Source organism: Crinia signifera, chromosome 8 (genome assembly GCF_055691185.1).
Source record: "Crinia signifera chromosome 8, ASM5569118v1, whole genome shotgun sequence".
Classification (NCBI taxonomy): domain Eukaryota; kingdom Metazoa; phylum Chordata; class Amphibia; order Anura; family Myobatrachidae; genus Crinia; species Crinia signifera.
Genome location: NC_139224.1, coordinates 179,659,249 through 179,682,607, shown reverse-complemented (window position 1 = coordinate 179,682,607; position 23,359 = coordinate 179,659,249). Strand labels below are relative to the sequence as shown.

Genomic DNA, 23,359 nt, shown 5'->3' with positions numbered 1-23,359 from the left:
TGCTAAATGTACTACACACGATACACAATCTGCATGCTGTCCTGTTCTTTTATAGACGCTGTGGCTCTCTAACTGAGGAACTACAAGTACTAGCATGCCCTGACAGATAGAGAATGCTGGAACTTGTAGTTCCACAGCAGCTGGTTGCCTATGCCTGCTGTAGAAGTTACAAGCAGAGACTGACAGCTGGACCATAGTCACTGCAAAGCAAGAACGGACTAGGCGGTGACATCCAGGAGCCCGCGCATCGCGCCTGCACGTCCCAGCCGCCAGCACATTGCTCACTGTATATTCCCTGCAGAGAGACTCTTCCTCCTCTTATTTATCTCAGCAGGCTGCTCCTGGATTACTGAGTGTATATATGCTGGGACCGTTATTGTCGGCCGCGCCTGGTGCTTGCGTTCCCGCCCAGATATCAGCCCCAGCACAGCAGACAGACAGCGGCACCATCCACAGCACATGTCCGTGGCTGGGCCTAGGCTGCTGAGGAAGCCAGTCCCTCGGTAACAAGGGGACACGTTATCCTCTGCTGAATCTCCGCACCACAGCCGGACCCCCATGGTACACGTCAGCAGGACGTGATAATCGGTTTAAATAACAGAACACAACAAAAGTCATGGAATTTGCTAATCTGTGAAATAAAATAACGAATTAGAAAGACACCACAATGGTTGTGCAGAAGAGGCGCAGATCCTGCGGAATAACAGAACAGTAAGAAACGCTGCAATGTTCCGACACAGCCAGAATGTGTGATCTCCCAGAGAACAAGCCGCTCTATACCCACAAAACGGATCATCTGCCATCTCGGGCACCAACAAAAGCAGTTTGGGGGTCGTACACCCTGCAGCGGAACTCTGGGCTGAATGGAGACAGCGGGAGGAAACGGGGGTCTCCGCGGCAGAATCACACAGAGAAGAAAAGGCCTGAAATCGTCAAGGAATGCGGAAAACTTCAAGAATATTCTTCTCATTCAACGAGTCACAAAGAGGAAATCGTTCTGCTGATAATCCACAAATCATCAGAACATAACAGCCGAAGTGCCCCAGTCGCCCATGTGCTAATCTACAGGGCGTCATAAGGAGAGAAAGAAGACTGCTGTCCCGCGCCGGCGTCTTACCCTGCCGTGCCCAAACCCCCGGCTCTGCCACCCCATCCACACGGGGACACATAATGCAGAACATTACCACAGCAGACACTATGGGAAACACCAACACCAATAAGGAATTCGTTCAGTGTCATAAAGTTACGGTTACTTTTATTGTCCCCTTTATGGGATGACTTGTGGGTCACCAGAGCCAATAAACACCAAGGGCTTGTTTTACTGAGATCACTGGAGACAATGGGGAGGTCATGTCCATCACTGGCGCCCCGTGTCTTCATGGCACTAACACCATAGCAGGGGCGGCACTGGGGAGTAACACAAACTCCTCTACTGGTATTTACTGGAGACTATACTGTGTCTATCAATAAGGCCCTGAGAGTCATGACATAACAGCACTCTGACATCACTGACATCACAACCCACTGACATCACAAACACACCGCCCTAACACCACAAACCAACTGGGTCACTATGGGACGTGTCTGACAATTCCATTGGTTACTGAATTCCTCTGAATCTCTTTAGGGCATAATGCTTTATAAGTGGGCCAGAACAAAGTGCCCCGCACTGATGAGCTGTGGTAGGGGGGAAAACAAGCGGGCTATAGGTGTGTGTGAAGGCAGAGGACCGTACATGAAGTGATTGTGTGTCCTAGCAGTCCAGTCTTCTCACTAGGGGGGGTTATTCCTATACTAACGCTTACCCCACCCTGACCCACACTGCCCTAGATCCGCCCACCACACAAATCCCACCCACACTGTCCTAGATACCACCCCCGTATATACACCCCAGACCATCCTAGACCCCGCCACCGCACATCCCTCCCACACTATCCTAGATCCTGCCCTGGTGTATCCCAGCCAGACCATCCTAAATCCCACCCCAGGCACATCATCGTCCTCCCCAGACTGTCCTACATCTTGCCACCGCGCATGCCACCCAGACTGTCCTAGATCCCACGCGCATCCCTCGTAGTCTATACTAGATCCCGCCGGCACATCCAGACTCGCCCAGTTGGTACTAGATCCCCGGCCATCTCAGATCAGGGGAACAGCAGAGATTATAATGAGCAGAACAATTCCAGAAATAAATGGTGAGGGTCTTACATAAGTAACGCGCTCCACTGTCTCTGAGATTACATTACTCAACAATGTTATTAGAAAAATACACAGTAAACTGGATTATCATACTGCACATAGACAATTCAGATCCTTAGGTAAACAGAATGCGATCTGTAGTCAAGTCAATGTAAATCCGCTTAAGATAGATACAGATAAAGATAAGCCTTCCTGCTCCACAAATTAAAAATAAAATTAAAGTTTAAGAACAGAAAAGAGGGAAAATAAAAGTCCACACACGCAGCGCATATAGGCCCCCCCCCCCCCCCCCCGGCACACACGCAGTGCATATAGCCCCCCCCCCGACACACACGCAGTGCATATAGGCCCACCCCAACACACGCGCAGTGCATATAGGGCCCCCCGACACACGCGCAGTGCATATAGGCCCCCCCCGACACACGCGCAGTGCATATAGGCCCCCCCGACACACGCGCAGTGCATATAGGGCCCCCCGACACACGCGCAGTGCATATAGGCCCCCCCCGACACACGCGCAGTGCATATAGGCCCACCCCGACACACGCGCAGTGCATATAGGGCCCCCCGACACACGCGCAGTGCATATAGGCCCCCCCGACACACGCGCAGTGCATATAGGCCCACCCCCGACACACGCGCAGTGCATATAGGCCCCCCCCGGCACACACACAGTGCATATAGGGCCCCCCCCGACACACGCGCAGTGCATATAGGGCCCCCCCCCGACACACGCCCAGCGCATATAGGGCCCCCCCCCCCACACACACCCAGCGCATATAGGGTCGTCCCCCCCACACACACCCAGCGCATATGGGGCCCCCCCACACACACCCAGCGCATATAGGGTCCCCCCGACACACACCCAGCGCATATAGGCCCCCCTCGGCACACGCGCAGCGCATATCGGGCCCCCCGACACACACTCAGCACATATCGGGCCCCCCCGACACACACTCAGCACATATAGGCCCCCCCCGGCACACGCGCAGCGCATATAGGGCCCCCCCGACACACACTCAGCGCATATAGGGCCCCCCCGACACACACTCAGCGCATATAGGCCCCCCCTTCCCCGGCACACGCGCAGTGCATAAAGGCCCCCCCCCGACACACACTCAGCGCATATAGGCCCCCCCCCCCGGCACACGCGCAGCGCATATAGGGACCCCCCGACACACACTCAGAGCATATAGAGTCCTCCCGACACACACTCAGAGCATATAGGCCCCCAGCACACGCGCAGCGCATATAGCCCCCCCCCCGACACACGCGCAGTGCATATAGGGACCCCCGACACACACGCAGTGCATATAGGCCCCCCCCCCGACACACTCAGCGCATATAGGGCCCCCCGACACACACTCAGCGCATATAGGGCCCCCCGACACACGTGCAGTGCATATAGGGCCCCCCCGACACACGCGCAGTGCATATAGGGTCCCCCCGACACACACGCACAGTGCATATAGGGTCCCCCCGACACACACGCACAGTGCATATAGGGCCCCCCCCGACACACGCCCAGCGCATATAGGGCCCCCCCCACACACACACCCAGCGCATATAGGGTCGTCCCCCCCACACACACCCAGCGCATATGGGGCCCCCCCACACACACCCAGCGCATATAGGGTCCCCCCGACACACACCCAGCGCATATAGGCCCCCCTCGGCACACGCGCAGCGCATATAGGGCCCCCCGACACACACTCAGCACATATCGGGCCCCCCCGACACACACTCAGCACATATAGGCCCCCCCCCCGGCACACGCGCAGCGCATATAGGGCCCCCCCCGACACACTCAGCGCATATAGGGCCCCCCCGACACACACTCAGCGCATATAGGCCCCCCCTTCCCCGGCACACGCGCAGTGCATAAAGGCCCCCCCCCGACACACACTCAGCGCATATAGGCCCCCCCCCGGCACACGCGCAGCGCATATAGGGCCCCCCCGACACACACTCAGAGCATATAGAGTCCTCCCGACACACACTCAGAGCATATAGGCCCCCAGCACACGCGCAGCGCATATAGCCCCCCCCCCGACACACACTCAGCGCATATAGGGCCCCCCGACACACGCGCAGTGCATATAGGGACCCCCGACACACACGCAGTGCATATAGGCCCCCCCCCCCCGACACACTCAGCGCATATAGGGCCCCCCGACACACACTCAGCGCATATAGGGCCCCCTGACACACGTGCAGTGCATATAGGGCCCCCCCGACACACACGCACAGTGCATATAGGGTCCCCCCGACACACACGCACAGTGCATATAGGGTCCCCCCGACACACACGCACAGTGCATATAGGGCCCCCCCGACACACACGCAGTGCATATAGGCCCCCCCCCGACACACACGCAGTGCATATAGGCCCCCCCCCCGACACACACGCAGTGCATATAGGGCCCCCCGACACACATGCACAGTGCATATAGGGCCCCCCCGATACACACGCAGTGCATATAGGGCCCCACCCCTTGACACACACACACGCAGTGCATATCAGGGGGGGCCCGCTGACACACATGCAGTGCATATAGGGGGCCCGTGACACACGCAGTACATAAGGGGGGCCCCCAACACACACAGAGTGCATATAGCATCTCCATGCAGCGGCACTAAGCGCACTATGGCCACAAGAGTATTGTACATCACAGCATCACTATGTAGCGGCACTAAGCTAACTAAGGGCAAAGGAGTATTATACGTCACACACATCAAACAACATCCCAATGTAGCAGCACAGGAAAATTATACATCACACACACACATTAAACAACATCAGAATGTAGCGGCACAGGAAAATTATACATCACACACACACATTACACAACATCAGAATGTAGTGGCACTAAGCTCTCTATGGGCACAGGAGTATTATACAGCACACACATTACACAACATCACAATGTAGCGGCACAGGAGTATTATACATCACACACATTACACAGCATCACTATGTAGCGGCACAGGAGTATTATACATCACACACATTACACAGCATCACTATGTAGCGGCACAGGAGTATTATACAGCACACACATTACACAACATCACAATGTAGCGGCACAGGAGTATTATACATCACACACATTACACAGCATCACTATGTAGCGGCACAGGAGGATTATACATCACACACATTACACAGCATCACTATGTAGCGGCACAGGAGGATTATACATTACACAGCATCACTATGTAGCGGCACAGGAGTATTATACGTCACACACATTACACAGCATCACTATGTAGCGGCACAGGAGTATTATACATCACACACATTACACAGCATCACTATGTAGCGGCACAGGAGTATTATACGTCACACACATTACACAGCATCACTATGTAGCGGCACAGGAGGATTATACATTACACAGCATCACTATGTAGCGGCACAGGTGTATTATACGTCACACACATTACACAGCATCACAATGTAGCGGCACAGGAGGATTATACATTACACAGCATCACTATGTAGCGGCACAGGAGGATTATACATCACACACATTACACAGCATCACTATGTAGCGGCACAGGAGTATTATACGTCACACACATTACACAGCATTACTATGTAGCGGCACAGGAGTATTATACGTCACACACATTACACAGTATCACTATGTAGCAGCACAGGAGGATTATACATCACACACATTACACAGCATCACTATGTAGCGGCACAGGAGGATTATACATCACACACATTACACAGCATCACTATGTAGCGGCACAGGAGGATTATACATCACACACATTACACAGCATCACTATGTAGCGGCACAGGAGGATTATACATCACACACATTACACAGCATCACTATGTAGCGGCACAGGAGGATTATACATCACACACATTACACAGCATCACTATGTAGCGGCACAGGAGTATTATACATCACACACATTACACAGCATCACTATGTAGCGGCACAGGAGTATTATACAGCACACACATTACACAACATCACAATGTAGCGGCACAGGAGTATTATACATCACACACATTACACAGCATCACTATGTAGCGGCACAGGAGGATTATACATTACACAGCATCACTATGTAGCGGCACAGGAGTATTATACGTCACACACATTACACAGCATCACTATGTAGCGGCACAGGAGTATTATACATCACACACATTACACAGCATCACTATGTAGCGGCACAGGAGTATTATACGTCACACACATTACACAGCATCACAATGTAGCGGCACAGGAGGATTATACATTACACAGCATCACTATGTAGCGGCACAGGTGTATTATACGTCACACACATTACACAGCATCACAATGTAGCGGCACAGGAGGATTATACATTACACAGCATCACTATGTAGCGGCACAGGAGGATTATACATCACACACATTACACAGCATCACTATGTAGCGGCACAGGAGTATTATACGTCACACACATTACACAGCATTACTATGTAGCGGCACAGGAGTATTATACGTCACACACATTACACAGTATCACTATGTAGCAGCACAGGAGGATTATACATCACACACATTACACAGCATCACTATGTAGCGGCACAGGAGGATTATACATCACACACATTACACAGCATCACTATGTAGCGGCACAGGAGGATTATACATCACACACATTACACAGCATCACTATGTAGCGGCACAGGAGGATTATACATCACACACATTACACAGCATCACTATGTAGCGGCACAGGAGGATTATACATCACACACATTACACAGCATCACTATGTAGCGGCACAGGAGGATTATACATCACACAGCATAACTATGTAGCGGCACAGGAGTATTATACGTCACACACATTACACAGCATCACTATGTAGCGGCACAGGAGGATTATACATCACACAGCATCACTATGGGCACAGGAGGATTATACATCACACAGCATCACTATGTAGTGGCACAGGAGGATTATACATCACACAGCATCACTATGTAGCAGCACAGGAGGATTATACATCACACAGCATCACTATGGGCACAGGAGGATTATACATCACACAGCATCACTATGGGCACAGGAGGATTATACATCACACAGCATCACTATGTAGTGGCACAGGAGGATTATACATCACACAGCATCACTATGTAGCAGCACAGGAGGATTATACATCACACAGCATCACTATGGGCACAGGAGGATTATACATCACACAGCATCACTATGGGCACAGGAGGATTATACATCACACAGCATCACTATGGGCACAGGAGGATTATACAGCACAGATTACACAACATAAAATCAGGCAGGATAACGTTGTGTGAGCTGGATTGGAGTTACACTCACTGCCCTGCACCCACTGATGAGAGCATTGGGATCTGCATTAGTTAAGCGTGCACTAAGTGGAGTCACACTCACTGTCACACTTCTGCATGAGTCAGATCTTGGGGCCCGATAGCAGTAACTGTTATCAGACAGCAGAAGGGAATAATTCAGTGCAACGTTCCTGGCCTGCAGATGCCCCCTGACCTCCGACATACAGTCCTGGGCTGCAGATGCCCCCTGACCTCCGACATACAGTAGTAACACAAACTATGGTACACGTCTGGTACATTGGTACTCCCAGCTATAGGATCACCCCTTATTCTGTGAGGCGGGCATATTACTGGCACGTCTCTGGGTTATAATTATCCTTTATGTATAGGGTGCCACAAGTGGTCTGCAGTGCGTCCATGGTACATTTACAGTGCAAACACAACTAGCACAGTGCAACACTGCAGGCTGTATAACCAGCACCAGCCACAGGGCGGCGCCGGCTGACCCCAAAGGTTCGGTATCCTGGGAGCAGGAGGGCCCTGCTCCTGAGAGCCTACACATGAGGGGTGGGCAGGCAGATATGTGGGGTGGGGGTATGGTACAAAGCCATATGCATTTACTTGGGAAATATCGATCACCAGTAAAAGCAATTTGAGAGGAACACCAATATTTAATGTAAAGGTGACCTTGAGTGATTGTACAGGTGAGGCAGTGTGTGCAATAGCCCCATGGGAGGTATACTGCCGACACAGTGGGGTAACTAAGAACATCCATCAGACCTGCAATGAGGTGTGTGTCAGCAGTGCAGAGGCGTGTCAGCAGTGAGGAGGCGTGTCAGCAGTAAGGAGGCGTATCAGCAGTGAGGAGGCGTGTCAGCAGTGCGGAGGCGTGTCAGCAGTGCAGAGGCGTGTCAGCAGTGCAGAGGCGTGTCAGCAGTGCAGAGGCGTGTCAGCAGTGCAGAGGCGTGTCAGCAGTGCGGAGGCGTGTCAGCAGTGAGGAGGCGTGTCAGCAGTGAGGAGGCGTGTCAGCAGTGAGGAGGCGTGTCAGCAGTGAGGAGGCGTGTCAGCAGTGAGGAGGCGTGTCAGCAGTGAGGAGGCGTGTCAGCAGGTCACGGTGCTGTGACAGCATGACAAAGCAGGACAGGCACATGCTTCCTCATGTAACCAGACACGGCAGTGCAGGTATGTCAGAGCTTGTGACACGACAGCACAGGTACGCCTGACACACCTGTCACACTGTGCTGCAGGTGTCCTATGGCGAGCTCAGGACAATACACAGAGCAATGACAGTCATTGTGCATCAGTCTGCACCAGCAATGGTTAATGTGGGCTACATCCTCCACAGGCCGGGGGTGTGTACACCATCTCTTTCTTCCCATTGGACACGTGTGTCACATGTGACTACCCTGCTGCCAACGACTTCTATGTGATCACGTTCATTCATAAAGAGCGACCGTGCCCAGTGACAGCGTGGGGCCAGGGAGATACAATGTAACACTACCCAGTGACAGCGTGGGGCCAGGGGGATACAATGTAACACTACCCAGTGACAGCGTGGGGCCAGGGGGATACAATGTACCACTTCCCAGTGCCAGCGTGGGGCCAGGGGGATACAATGTAACACTACCCAGTGACAGCGTGGGGCTAGGGAGATACAATGTAACACTACCCAGTGCCAGCGTGGGGCCAGGGGGATACAATGTAACACTACCCAGTGACAGCGTGGGGCTAGGGAGATACAATGTACCACTACCCAGTGCCAGCGTGGGGCCAGGGGGATACAATGTAACACTACCCAGTGCCAGCGTGGGGCCAGGGGGATACAATGTACCACTTCCCAGTGCCAGCGTGGGGCCAGGGAGATACAATGTAACACTACTTAGTGCCAGCGTGGGGCCAGGGGGATACAATGTAACACTACCCAGAGAAAGCGTGGGGCTAGGAGATACAACGTAACACTACCCAGTGCCAGCGTGGGGCCAGGGAGATACAATGTACCACTACCCAGTGCCAGCGTGGGGCCAGGGGGATACAATGTAACACTACCCAGTGCCAGCGTGGGGCCAGGGGGATACAATGTACCACTTCCCAGTGCCAGCGTGGGGCCAGGGAGATACAATGTAACACTACCCAGTGCCAGCGTGGGGCCAGGGGGATACAATGTAACACTACCCAGAGAAAGCGTGGGGCCAGGGAGATACAATGTACCACTTCCCAGTGCCAGCGTGGAGCCAGGGGGATACAATGTAACACTACCCAGTGACAGCGTGGGGCTAGGGAGATACAATGTACCACTACCAAGTGACAGCGTGGGGCTAGGGAGATACAATGTACCACTACCCAGTGACAGCGTGGGGCTAGGGAGATACAATGTAACACTACACAGTGCAAGCATGGGGCCAGGGAGATACAATGTACCACTTCCCAGTGCCGGCGTGGGGCCAGGGAGATACAATGTACCACTTCCCAGTGCCAGCGTGGGGCCAGGGAGATACAATGTAACACTACCCAGTGCCAGCGTGGGGCCAGGGAGATACAATGTACCACTTCCCAGTGCCAGCGTGGGGCCAGGGAGATACAATGTACCACTTCCCAGTGCCAGCGTGGGGCCAGGGAGATACAATGTACCACTTCCCAGTGCCAGCGTGGGGCCAGGGAGATACAATGTACCACTTCCCAGTGCCAGCGTGGGGCAAGGGAGATACTATGTACCACTACCCAGTGACAGCGTGGGGCTAGGGAGATACAATGTAACACTACACAGTGCAAGCATGGGGCCAGGGAGATACAATGTACCACTTCCCAGTGCCAGCGTGGGGCCAGGGAGATACAATGTACCACTTCCCAGTGCCAGCGTGGGGCCAGGGAGATACAATGTAACACTACCCAGTGCCAGCGTGGGGCCAGGGAGATACAATGTACCACTTCCCAGTGCCAGCGTGGGGCCAGGGAGATACAATGTAACACTACCCAGTGACAGCGTGGGGCCAGGGGGATACAATGTACCACTACTCAGTGCAAGCATGGGGCCAGGGAGATACAACGTAACACTACCCAGTGACAGCGTGAGGACAGCGTGGGGACAGGGGGATACAATGTAACACTACCCAGTGCCAGCGTGGGGCCAGGGGGATACAATGTAACACTACCCAGTGACAGCGTGGGGCTAGGGAGATACAATGTAACACTACCGAGTGACAGCGTGGGGCCAGGGGGATACAATGTAACACTACCCAGTGACAGCATGGGCTAGGGAGATACAATGTACCACTACTCAGTGCAAGCATGGGGCCAGGGAGATACAATGTACCACTACCCAGTGACAGCGTGGGGCTAGGGGGATACAATGTACCACTACCCAGTGCAAGCATGGGGCCAGGGAGATACAACGTAACACTACCCAGTGCAAGCATGGGGCCAGGGAGATACAACGTAACACTACCCAGTGACAGCGTGGGGCCAGGGAGATACAACGTAACACTACCCAGTGACAGCGTGGGGACAGCGTGGGGACAGGGGGATACAATGTAACACTACCCAGTGACAGCGTGGGGCCAGGGAGATACAACGTAACACTACCGAGTGACAGCGTGGGGCTAGGGAGATACAATGTACCACTACTCAGTGCAAGCATGGGGCCAGGGAGATACAATGTACCACTACCCAGTGACAGCATGGGGCTAGGGAGATACAACGTAACACTACCCAGTGCCAGCGTGAGGCCAGGGAGATACAATGTTACACTACCCAGTGACAGCGTGGGGCTAGGGAGATACAATGTACAAATACCCGGTGACAGTGTGGGGCCAGGGAGATACAATGTACCACTACCCAGTGCCAGCGTGGGGCCAGGGAGATACAATGTACCACTTCCCAGTGCCAGCGTGGGGCCAGGGAGATACAATGTAACACTACCCAGTGCCAGCGTGGGGCCAGGGAGATACAATGTAACACTACCCAGTGCCAGCGTGGGGCCAGGGAGATACAATGTACCACTTCCCAGTGCCAGCGTGGGGCCAGGGAGATACAATGTAACACTACCCAGTGACAGCGTGGGGCCAGGGAGATACAATGTACCACTACTCAGTGCAAGCATGGGGCCAGGGAGATACAACGTAACACTACCCAGTGACAGCGTGGGGACAGCGTGGGGACAGGGGGATACAATGTAACACTACCCAGTGCCAGCGTGGGGCCAGGGGGATACAATGTAACACTACCCAGTGACAGCGTGGGGCTAGGGAGATACAATGTAACACTACCGAGTAACAGCGTGGGGCCAGGGGGATACAATGTAACACTACCCAGTGACAGCATGGGGCTAGGGAGATACAATGTACCACTACTCAGTGCAAGCATGGGGCCAGGGAGATACAATGTACCACTACCCAGTGACAGCGTGGGGCTAGGGGGATACAATGTACCACTACCCAGTGCAAGCATGGGGCCAGGGAGATACAACGTAACACTACCCAGTGCAAGCATGGGGCCAGGGAGATACAACGTAACACTACCCAGTGACAGCGTGGGGCCAGGGAGATACAACGTAACACTACCCAGTGACAGCGTGGGGACAGGGGGATACAATGTAACACTACCCAGTGACAGCGTGGGGCCAGGGAGATACAACGTAACACTACCGAGTGACAGCGTGGGGCTAGGGAGATACAATGTACCACTACTCAGTGCAAGCATGGGGCCAGGGAGATACAATGTACCACTACCCAGTGACAGCATGGGGCTAGGGAGATACAATGTACCACTACTCAGTGCAAGCATGGAGCCAGGGAGATACAATGTACCACTACCCAGTGACAGCATGGGGCTAGGGAGATACAATGTACCACTACTCAGTGCAAGCATGGGGCCAGGGAGATACAATGTACCACTACTCAGTGCAAGCATGGGGCCAGGGAGATACAATGTACCACTACTCAGTGCAAGCATAGGGCCAGGGAGATACAACGTAACACTACCCAGTGACAGCGTGGGGACAGCGTGGGGACAGGGGGATACAATGTACCACTTCCCATTGCCAGCGTGGGGCCAGGGGGATACAACGTAACACTACCCAGTGACAGCGTGGGGCTAGGGAGATACAATGTAACACTACCCAGTGCAAGCATGGGGCCAGGGAGATACAATGTAACACTACCCAGTGCCAGCGTGGGGCTAGGGAGATACAATGTACAAATACCCGGTGACAGTGTGGGGCCAGGGGGATACAATGTAACACTACCCAGTGACAGTGTGGGGCTAGGGAGATACAATGTACCACTACTCAGTGCAAGCATGGGGCCAGGGAGATACAACGTAACACTACCCAGTGACAGCGTGGGGACAGCGTGGGGACAGGGGGATACAATGTAACACTACCCAGTGACAGCGTGGGGCTAGGGAGATACAATGTACCACTACCCAGTGCCAGCGTGGGGCCAGGGGATACAATGTAACACCACCCAGTGACAGCATGGGGCTAGGGAGATACAATGTAACAACACCCAGTGACAGCATGGGGCCAGGGAAATACAAAGTAACACTACCGAGTGACAGCGTGGGGACAGGGAGATACAATGTACCACTACCCAGTGACAGCGTGGGGCTAGGGAGATACAATGTAACACTACCCGGTGACAGCGTGGGGCCAGGGAGATACAATGTAACACTACCCGGTGACAGCGTGGGGCCAGGGAGATACAATGTACCACTACCCAGTGACAGCGTGGGGCCAGGGAGATACAACGTAACACTACCCAGTACCAGCGTGGGGCTAGGGAGATACAATGTACAAATACCCGGTGACAGTGTGGGGTCAGGGAGATACAATGTACCACTACCCAGTGCCAGCGTGGGGCCAGGGGGATACAATGTACAAATACCCGGTGCCAGCGTGGGGCCAGGGGGATACAGTGTAACACTACCCAGTGAAAGCGTGGGGCCAGGGAGATACAATGTACCACTACCCGGTGACAGCGTGGGGCCAGGGAGATACTATGTACCACTAACCAGTGACAGCGTGGGGCCAGGGAGATACAATGTACCACTACCCAGTGACAGCATGGGGCTAGGGGGATACAATGTACAAATACCCGGTGACAGCTTGGTGACAGGGAGATACAATGTACCACAACCCGGTGACAGCGTGGGGCCAGGGACTGGAGATACTATGTACCACTACCCAGTGACAGTGTGGGGCCAGGGAGATACTATGTACCACTGCCCAGTAACAGCGTGAGGCCAGGGAGATACAATGTAACACTACCCGGTGACAGAGTGGGGCCAGGGGGATACAATGTAACACTACCCAGTGACAGCATGGGGCTAGGGAGATACAATGTAACACTACCCAGTGACAGCGTGGAGCCAGGGAGATACAACGTAACACTACCCAGTGACAGCGTGGGGACAGGGAGATACAACGTACCACTACCCAGTGACAGTGTGCGGCTAGGGAGATACAACGTAACACTACCCAGTGCCAGCGTGAGGCCAGGGAGATACAATGTTACACTACCCAGTGACAGCGTGGGGCTAGGGAGATACAATGTACAAATACCCGGTGACAGTGTGGGGCCAGGGAGATACAATGTACCACTACCCAGTGCCAGCGTGGGGCCAGGGGGATACAATGTACCACTACCCAGTGACAGCATGGGGCTAGGGAGATACACTGTACCACTACCCAGTGACAGCATGGGGCTAGGGAGATACACTGTACCACTACCCAGTGACAGCATGGGGCTAGGGGGATACAATGTACAAATACCCGGTGACAGGGAGATACAATGTACCACAACCCGGTGACAGCGTGGGCCCAGGGACTGGAGATACTATGTACCACTACCCAGTGACAGCATGGGGCCAGGGGGATACAATGTAACACTACCCAGTGACAGCATGGGGCCAGGGGGATACAATGTAACACTACCCAGTGACAGCGTGGGGCCAGGGAGATACAATGTAACACTACCCGGTGACAGCGTGGGGCCAGGGAGATACTATGTACCACTACCCAGTGAAAGCGTGGGGCCAGGGAGATACTATGTACCACTACCCAGTGACAGCGTGGGGCCAGGGAGGTACAATGTACTACTACCCGGTGACAGTGTGGGGCCAGGGAGATACAATGTCCTACTACCCGGTGACAGTGAGGGGTACTGGCACGTTGTGTTTTTGGTGCCATGATCAGCACAATGTTATAATCTAACAGGGGCCACTTGGATGGTACAGTATATAATAATCTCATGCTGCCCTATTGCCAATGTTCGGACCACATCGACCTCAGTATGTTGGTCATTTTCATATGTCGACATATGGCCGGTTGTCTTATTGACTCTGGACCTGCCAATCACTACAGGATGCCTGGCAGATAGGTGACTGGCAGCGGGCAGTAGATGCAGACAGCGTGGCACAGGTCCCGCTATGGCAGATATGTGACTGGCAGCGGGGAGTATTGCAGACAGCGTCGCACAGGTCCGGCTATGGCAGATAGGTGACTGGCAGCAGGGAGTAGATGCACACAGCGTGGCACAGGTCCCGCTATGGCAGATATGTGACTGGCAGCAGGGAGTAGATGCAGACAGCGTGGCACAGGTCCCGCTATTTCAGATATGTGACTGGCAGCAGGGAGTAGATGCAGACAGCGTGGCACAGGTCCCGCTATTTCAGATATGTGACTGGCAGCGGGAAGTAGATGCAGACAGCGTGGCACAGGTCCGGCTATGGCAGATAGGTGACTGGTAGCGGGCAGTAGATGCAGACAGCGTGGCACAGGTCCCGCTATGGCAGATATGTGACTGGCAGCAGGGAGTAGATGCAGACAGCGTGGCACAGGTCCCGCTATTTCAGATATGTGACTGGCAGCGGGAAGTAGATGCAGACAGCGTGGCACAGGTCCGGCTATGGCAGATATGTGACTGGCAGCGGGGAGTAGATGCAGACAGCGTGGCACAGGTCCCGCTATGGCAGATATGTGACTGGCAGCGGGCAGTAGTTACAGACAGCGTGGCACAGGTCCAGCTATGGCAGATAGGTGACTGGCAGCGGGCAGTAGATATACACAGCGTGGCACAGGTCCGGCTATGGCAGATAGGTGACTGGCAGCGGGGAGTAGATGCACACAGCGTCGCACAGGTCCGACTATGGCAGATATGTGACTGGCAGCGGGGAGTAGATGCAGACAGCGTGGCACAGGTCCAGCTATGGCAGATATGTGACTGGCAGCGGGGAGTAGATGCAGACAGTGTGGCACAGGTCCCGCTATGGCAGATATGTGACTGACAGGGGGGAGTAGATGCAGACAGCGTGGCACAGGTCCCGCTATGGCAGATATGTGACTGGCAGCAAGGAGTAGATGCAGACAGCGTGGCACAGGTCCGGCTATGGCAGATATGTGACTGGCAGCGGGCAGGAGATGCAGACAGCGTGGCACACGTCCCGCTATGGCAGATATGTGACTGGCAGCGGGCAGTAGATGCAGACAGCGTGGCACAGGTCCCGCTATGGCAGATATGTGACTGGCAGCGGGGAGTATTGCAGACAGCGTCGCACAGGTCCGGCTATGGCAGATAGGTGACTGGCAGCAGGGAGTAGATGCACACAGCGTGGCACAGGTCCCGCTATGGCAGATATGTGACTGGCAGCAGGGAGTAGATGCAGACAGCGTGGCACAGGTCCCGCTATTTCAGATATGTGACTGGCAGCAGGGAGTAGATGCAGACAGCGTGGCACAGGTCCCGCTATTTCAGATATGTGACTGGCAGCGGGAAGTAGATGCAGACAGCGTGGCACAGGTCCGGCTATGGCAGATAGGTGACTGGTAGCGGGCAGTAGATGCAGACAGCGTGGCACAGGTCCCGCTATGGCAGATATGTGACTGGCAGCAGGGAGTAGATGCAGACAGCGTGGCACAGGTCCCGCTATTTCAGATATGTGACTGGCAGCGGGAAGTAGATGCAGACAGCGTGGCACAGGTCCGGCTATGGCAGATATGTGACTGGCAGCGGGGAGTAGATGCAGACAGCGTGGCACAGGTCCCGCTATGGCAGATATGTGACTGGCAGCGGGCAGTAGTTACAGACAGCGTGGCACAGGTCCAGCTATGGCAGATAGGTGACTGGCAGCGGGCAGTAGATGCACACAGCGTGGCACAGGTCCGGCTATGGCAGATAGGTGACTGGCAGCGGGGAGTAGATGCACACAGCGTCGCACAGGTCCGACTATGGCAGATATGTGACTGGCAGCGGGGAGTAGATGCAGACAGCGTGGCACAGGTCCAGCTATGGCAGATATGTGACTGGCAGCGGGGAGTAGATGCAGACAGTGTGGCACAGGTCCCGCTATGGCAGATATGTGACTGACAGGGGGGAGTAGATGCAGACAGCGTGGCACAGGTCCCGCTATGGCAGATATGTGACTGGCAGCAAGGAGTAGATGCAGACAGCGTGGCACAGGTCCGGCTATGGCAGATATGTGACTGGCAGCAGGGAGTAGATGCAGACAGCGTGGCACAGGTCCCGCTATTTCAGATATGTGACTGGCAGCGGGAAGTAGATGCAGACAGCGTGGCACAGGTCCGGCTATGGCAGATATGTGACTGGCAGCGGGGAGTAGATGCAGACAGCGTGGCACAGGTCCCGCTATGGCAGATATGTGACTGGCAGCGGGCAGTAGTTACAGACAGCGTGGCACAGGTCCAGCTATGGCAGATAGGTGACTGGCAGCGGGCAGTAGATGCACACAGCGTGGCACAGGTCCGGCTATGGCAGATAGGTGACTGGCAGCGGGGAGTAGATGCACACAGCGTCGCACAGGTCCGACTATGGCAGATATGTGACTGGCAGCGGGGAGTAGATGCAGACAGCGTGGCACAGGTCCAGCTATGGCAGATATGTGACTGGCAGCGGGGAGTAGATGCAGACAGTGTGGCACAGGTCCCGCTATGGCAGATATGTGACTGACAGGGGGGAGTAGATGCAGACAGCGTGGCACAGGTCCCGCTATGGCAGATATGTGACTGGCAGCAAGGAGTAGATGCAGACAGCGTGGCACAGGTCCGGCTATGGCAGATATGTGACTGGCAGCGGGCAGGAGATGCAGACAGCGTGGCACACGTCCCGCTATGGCAGATATGTGACTGGCAGCGGGCAGTAGATGCAGACAGCGTGGCACAGGTCCGGCTATGGCAGATATGTGACTGGCAGCGGAGAGTAGATGCAGACAGTGTGGGCACAAGTCCCGCTATGGCAGATATGTGACTGACAGTGGGCAGTAGATGCAGACAGCGTGGGCACAGGTCCCGCTATGGCCGATATGTGACTGGCAGCGGGGAGTAGATGCAGACAGCGTGGCACAGGTCCTGCTATGGCAAATATGTGACTGGCAGCGGGGAGTAGATGAAGACAGCGTTGCACAGGTCCCGCTATGGCAGATATGTGACTGGCAGCGGGCAGTAGATGCCGATAGCGTGGCACAGGTCCCGCTATGGCAGATAGGTGACTGACAGCGGGGAGTAGATGCACACAGCGTGGCACAGGTCCAGCAATGGCAGATATGTGACTGGCAGCGGGCAGTAGATGCAGACAGCGTGGCACAGGTCTCGCTATGGCAGATATGTGACTGGCAGCAGGGAGTAGATGCAGACAGCGTGGCACAGGTCCGGCTATGGCAGATATGTGACTGGCAGCGGGGAGTAGATGCAGACAGCGTGGGCACAGGTCCCGCTATGGCAGATATGTGACTGGCAGCGGGCAGTAGTTGCAGACAGCGTGGCACAGGTTCGGCTATGGCAGATATGTGACTGGCAGCGGGGAGTAGATGCAGACAGCGTGGCACAGGTCCCGCTATGGCAGATATGTGACTGGCAGCGGGCAGTATTGCAGACAGCGTGGCACAGGTCCCGCTATGGCAGATATGTGACTGGCAGCGGGCAGTATTGCAGACAGCGTGGCACAGGTCCCGCTATGGCAGATATGTGACTGGCAGCGGGCAGTATTGCAGACAGCGTGGCACAGGTCCCGCTATGGCAGATATGTGACTGGCAGCGGGCAGTATTGCAGACAGCGTGGCACAGGTCCGGCTATGGCAGATATGTGACTGGCAGCGGGGAGTAGATGCAGACAGCGTGGCACAGGTCCGGCTATGGCAGATATGTGACTGGCAGCGGGCAGTATTGCAGACAGCGTGGCACAGGTCCCGCTATGGCAGATATGTGACTGGTAGCGGGCAGTAGATGCACACAGCGTGGCACAGGTCCGGCTATGGCAGATATGTGACTGGCAGCGGGCAGTAGATGCAGACAGCGTGGCACAGGTCCCGCTATGGGATGCCATACTGTACTGCAATGGGACACAGAGCTGCCAGTTACATTTATACACTATGTATCCCAAGAGGTTCTGCAGCAGCTGTGGCCAGAGACATAGCGAGAATACAACAGATGCCCCCAGTACCCAGACTTACGGCAGCCTTCCTCATCACTGTTATCGGAGCAGTCATCATCCTCATCACACCTCCACAGGTTTGGGATGCAGCGCTGGTTCATGCATTGGAACTGGTTCTCCTCACAGCTGGAGGGGGGCAATGCTGCGGAGACAGCCATTGGGTAAGTGGGGGCAATGGCCAGTGTGTGGGGGGAGGCATGCTTAGGACAATGAGAGATGGATGGTTGGGTTGTAAAGGAGTGATGACTGAGTATGAGGGCACAGGCTGGGCATTGAGAGGTATAGTTGTGTGTGTGGGGGTGATGAGACTGACACAGAGGAATCACATGCAGTAAGGTCAGGTACAATATAGGAGGTAGTGTGTGCTGTGTGCACAGGATGGGGGCAGCAGGGCAGGTGCTATGTGCACAGGATGGGGGCAGCAGGGCAGGTGCTATGTACACAGCATGGGGGCAGCAGGGCAGGTGCTATGGGCACAGCATGGGGGCAGCAGGGCAGGTGCTATGTGCACAGGATGGGGGCAGCAGGGCAGGTGCTGTGTGCACAGGATGGGGGCAGCAGGGCAGGTGCTATGTGCACAGGATGGGGGCAGCAGGGCAGGTGCTATGTGCACAGGATGGGGGCAGCAGGGCAGGTGCTATGTACACAGCATGGGGGCAGCAGGGCAGGTGCTATGGGCACAGCATGGGGGCAGCAGGGCAGGTGCTATGTGCACAGGATGGGGGCAGTAGGGCAGGTGCTGTGTGCACAGGATGGGGGCAGCAGGGCAGGTGCTATGTACACAGCATGGGGGCAGCAGGGCAGGTGCTATGTACACAGCATGGGGGCAGCAGGGCAGGTGCTATGGGCACAGCATGGGGGCAGCAGGGCAGGTGCTATGGGCACAGCATGGGGGCAGCAGGGCAGGTGCTATGGGCACAGCATGGGGGCAGCAGGGCAGCTGCTATGGGCACAGCATGGGGGCAGCAGGGCAGCTGCTATGGGCACAGGATGGGGGCAGCAGGGCAGCTGCTATGGGCACAGCAGGGCAGCTGCTATGGGCACAGGATGGGCGCAGCAGGGCAGCTGCTATGGGCACAGGATGGGGGCAGAAGGGCAGGTGCTATGGGCACAGGATGTGGGCAGCAGGGCAGGTGCTATGGGCACAGGTTGGGGGCAGCAGGGCAGGTGCTATGGGCACAGCATGGGGGCAGCAGGGCAGCTGCTATGGGCACAGGATGGGGGCAGCAGGGCAGCTGCTACGGGCACAGGATGGGGGCAGCAGGGCAGCTGCTACGAGCACAGGATGGGGGCAGCAGGGCAGGTGGTACGTGCAAGGGATGGGGGCAGCAGGGCAGGTGGTACGTGCACAGGATGGGGGCAGCAGGGCAGCTGCTACGGGCACAGGATGGGGCAGCAGGGCAGCTGCTACGGGCACAGGATGGGGGCAGCAGGGCAGATGCTACGGGCACAGGATGGGGGCAGCAGGGCAGATGCTACGGGCACAGGATGGGGGCAGCAGGGCAGATGCTACGGGCACAGGATGGGGGCAGCAGGGCAGATGCTACGGGCACAGGATGGGGGCAGCAGGGCAGATGCTACGGGCACAGGATGGGGGCAGCAGGGCAGCTGCTACGGGCACAGGATGGGGGCAGCAGGGCAGCTGCTACGAGCACAGGATGGGGGCAGCAGGGCAGGTGGTACGTGCAAGGGATGGGGGCAGCAGGGCAGGTGGTACGTGCACAGGATGGGGGCAGCAGGGCAGCTGCTACGGGCACAGGATGGGGCAGCAGGGCAGCTGCTACGGGCACAGGATGGGGGCAGCAGGGCAGATGCTACGGGCACAGGATGGGGGCAGCAGGGCAGATGCTACGGGCACAGGATGGGGGCAGCAGGGCAGATGCTACGGGCACAGGATGGGGGCAGCAGGGCAGATGCTACGGGCACAGGATGGGGGCAGCAGGGCAGATGCTACGGGCACAGGATGGGGGCAGCAGGGCAGCTGCTACGGGCACAGGATGGGGGCAGCAGGGCAGGTGGTATGTGCACAGGATGGGGGCAGCTGCTATGGGCACAGGATGGGGGCAGCAGGGCAGGTGCTATTGGCACAGGATGGGGGCAGCAGGGCAGATGCTACGGGCACAGGATAGGGGCAGCAGGGCAGCTGCTACGGGCACAGGATGGGGGCAGCAGGGCAGATGCTACGGGCACAGGATGGGGGCAGCAGGGCAGATGCTACGGGCACAGGATGGGGGCAGCAGGGCAGCTGCTACGGGCACAGGATGGGGGCAGCAGGGCAGGTGGTATGTGCACAGGATGGGGGCAGCTGCTATGGGCACAGGATGGGGGCAGCAGGGCAGGTGCTATTGGCACAGGATGGGGGCAGCAGGGCAGATGCTACGGGCACAGGATAGGGGCAGCAGGGCAGCTGCTACGGGCACAGGATAGGGGCAGCAGGGCAGCAGCTATGGGCACAGGATGGGGGCAGCAGGGAGCAGGTAGCTAGGACAGGGGTGAGGAGGAGGATGGGGCAGGTGATGATAGACTAGAGGAAGGAGGATGGGAGCAGCCGGTGGATGAGGGGCAGGGAGCGAGGGTCAGCCCTGGTGTAGCAGCCCGGCATCCGGTGGATGATGATGATGATGATGATGAGGGAAGGACAGCGATGACCCCCACCCCCCCAATCCTCCCCGGTCCTCACCTCTCCCGGTGCGGCTCCCCAGCGCCAGTAGGAGGAGGAGGCCCGGGACGGCCCCGCAACTGCAGCCGCTCCTCATGGTACCACGGCCGGGTCCCGGGGCGCATGGAGCCGGCAGCCTGAGCCCTCACCTACACTGATCCGCCCACGGGGCGTGACTAGGGGAGGCGGGGCCTCTGGCAGCAGTAAGGGGGCGTGCCTGCTGTCATCCATACACTACGCCACGCCCCTGTATGGGCGGGGACAGGGCATCAGCAGTCAACGATCGGTGTTTGCCAGACACAGTGACAGCTCCGGTACCGGGCGAGATACGGGGGCGGCCGTGCCTCACTCACCTCGCCCCTCACCTGCGGCCGTGCCTCACTCACCTCCCCCCTCACCTGCGGCCGTGCCTCACTCACCTCCCCCCTCACCTGCGGCCGTGCCTCACTCACCTCCCCCCTCACCTGCGGCCGTGCCTCACTCACCTCCCCCCTCACCTGCGGCCGTGCCTCACTCACCTCCCCCCTCACCTGCGGCCGTGCCTCACTCCCCTCCTCACCTGCGGCCGTGCCTCACTCACCTCCCCCCTCACCTGCGGCCGTGCCTCACTCACCTCCCCCCTCACCTGCGGCCGTGCCTCACTCACCTCCCCCGTCATCTACGTCCATGCCTCAGTCACTTCCTCCCTCACCTGTGTCCCTGCCTCACTCACCCCCCTCACATGTTGCCGTGCCTCACTCACCTCCCTTCTCACCTGCGTCTGTGCCTCACTCACCTTCTCCCTCACCTGTGGCCATATCTTTCTCACCTCCCCCCTCACCTGCGTCCATGCCACAGTCATCTCATCTGCATCAGTGCCTCACTCACCTCCTCCCTCACCTGTGACCATGCCTTATTCACCTCCTCCCTCACTTTTGACTGTGCCTCAGTCACCTCCTCCCTCTCCTGCAGCCATACCTTACTCACCTCCCCCCTCACCTGCCTCCGTGCCTCAGTCACCTACTCCATCATCTGCGACCGTGCCTCACTCACCTCCCCCGTCATCTACTGCCGTGCCTCACTAACCTCACCTGCGGCCGTGCCTCACTCACCTTCCCCATCATCTACTGCCGTGCCTCACTCACCTCCCCCCATCATCTGCTGCCGTGCCTCACTCACCTCCCCCCTCACCTGCGGCCGTGCCTCACTCCCCTCCTCACCTGCGGCCGTGCCTCACTCACCTCCCCCCTCACCTGCGGCCGTGCCTCACTCACCTCCCCCCTCACCTGCGGCCGTGCCTCACTCACCTCCCCCCTCACCTGCGGCCGTGCCTCACTCACCTCCCCCCTCACCTGCGGCCGTGCCTCACTAACTTCCTCCCTTACCTGCGGCCGTGCCTCACTCACCTCCCCCCTCACCTGCGGCCGTGCCTCACTCACCTCCCCCGTCATCTACTGCCGTGCCTCACTAACCTCCCCCCTCACCTGCGGCCGTGCCTCACTCACTTCCCCCCATCATCTACTGCCGTGCCTCACTCACCTCGCCCGTCACCTGCGGCCGTGCCTCACTCCCCTCCTCACCTGCGGCCGTGCCTCACTCACCTCCCCCCTCACCTGCGGCCGTGCCTCACTCACCTCCCCCGTCATCTACGTCCATGCCTCAGTCACTTCCTCCCTCACCTGTGTCCCTGCCTCACTCACCCCCCTCACATGTTGCCGTGCCTCACTCACCTCCCTTCTCACCTGCGTCTGTGCCTCACTCACCTTCTCCCTC

At 56.7% G+C, this 23,359-nt stretch overlaps 1 protein-coding gene across 3 annotated transcripts in view; it reads right to left on the bottom strand.

Annotated features, from left to right (window-relative positions):
* LRP8 (LDL receptor related protein 8) overlaps positions 1–21,786 on the bottom strand; it is a 187,392-nt gene extending 165,606 nt beyond the window's left edge. For 2 of the 3 annotated variants that reach the window (XM_083157909.1, XM_083157910.1), the window contains exons 1-2: positions 21,629–21,786; positions 18,968–19,090 (exon numbers count right to left, since the gene is read on the bottom strand). In XM_083157909.1, the coding sequence (XP_083014035.1) occupies positions 18,968–19,090; positions 21,629–21,704 (199 nt within the window). In that variant the 5' untranslated portion in view covers positions 21,705–21,786. The remainder of the gene's footprint in view (positions 1–18,967; positions 19,091–21,628) is intronic. The other variant, XM_083157911.1, reaches the window with a different exon arrangement.
* Between the last annotated feature and the right edge of the window lie 1,573 nt (positions 21,787–23,359).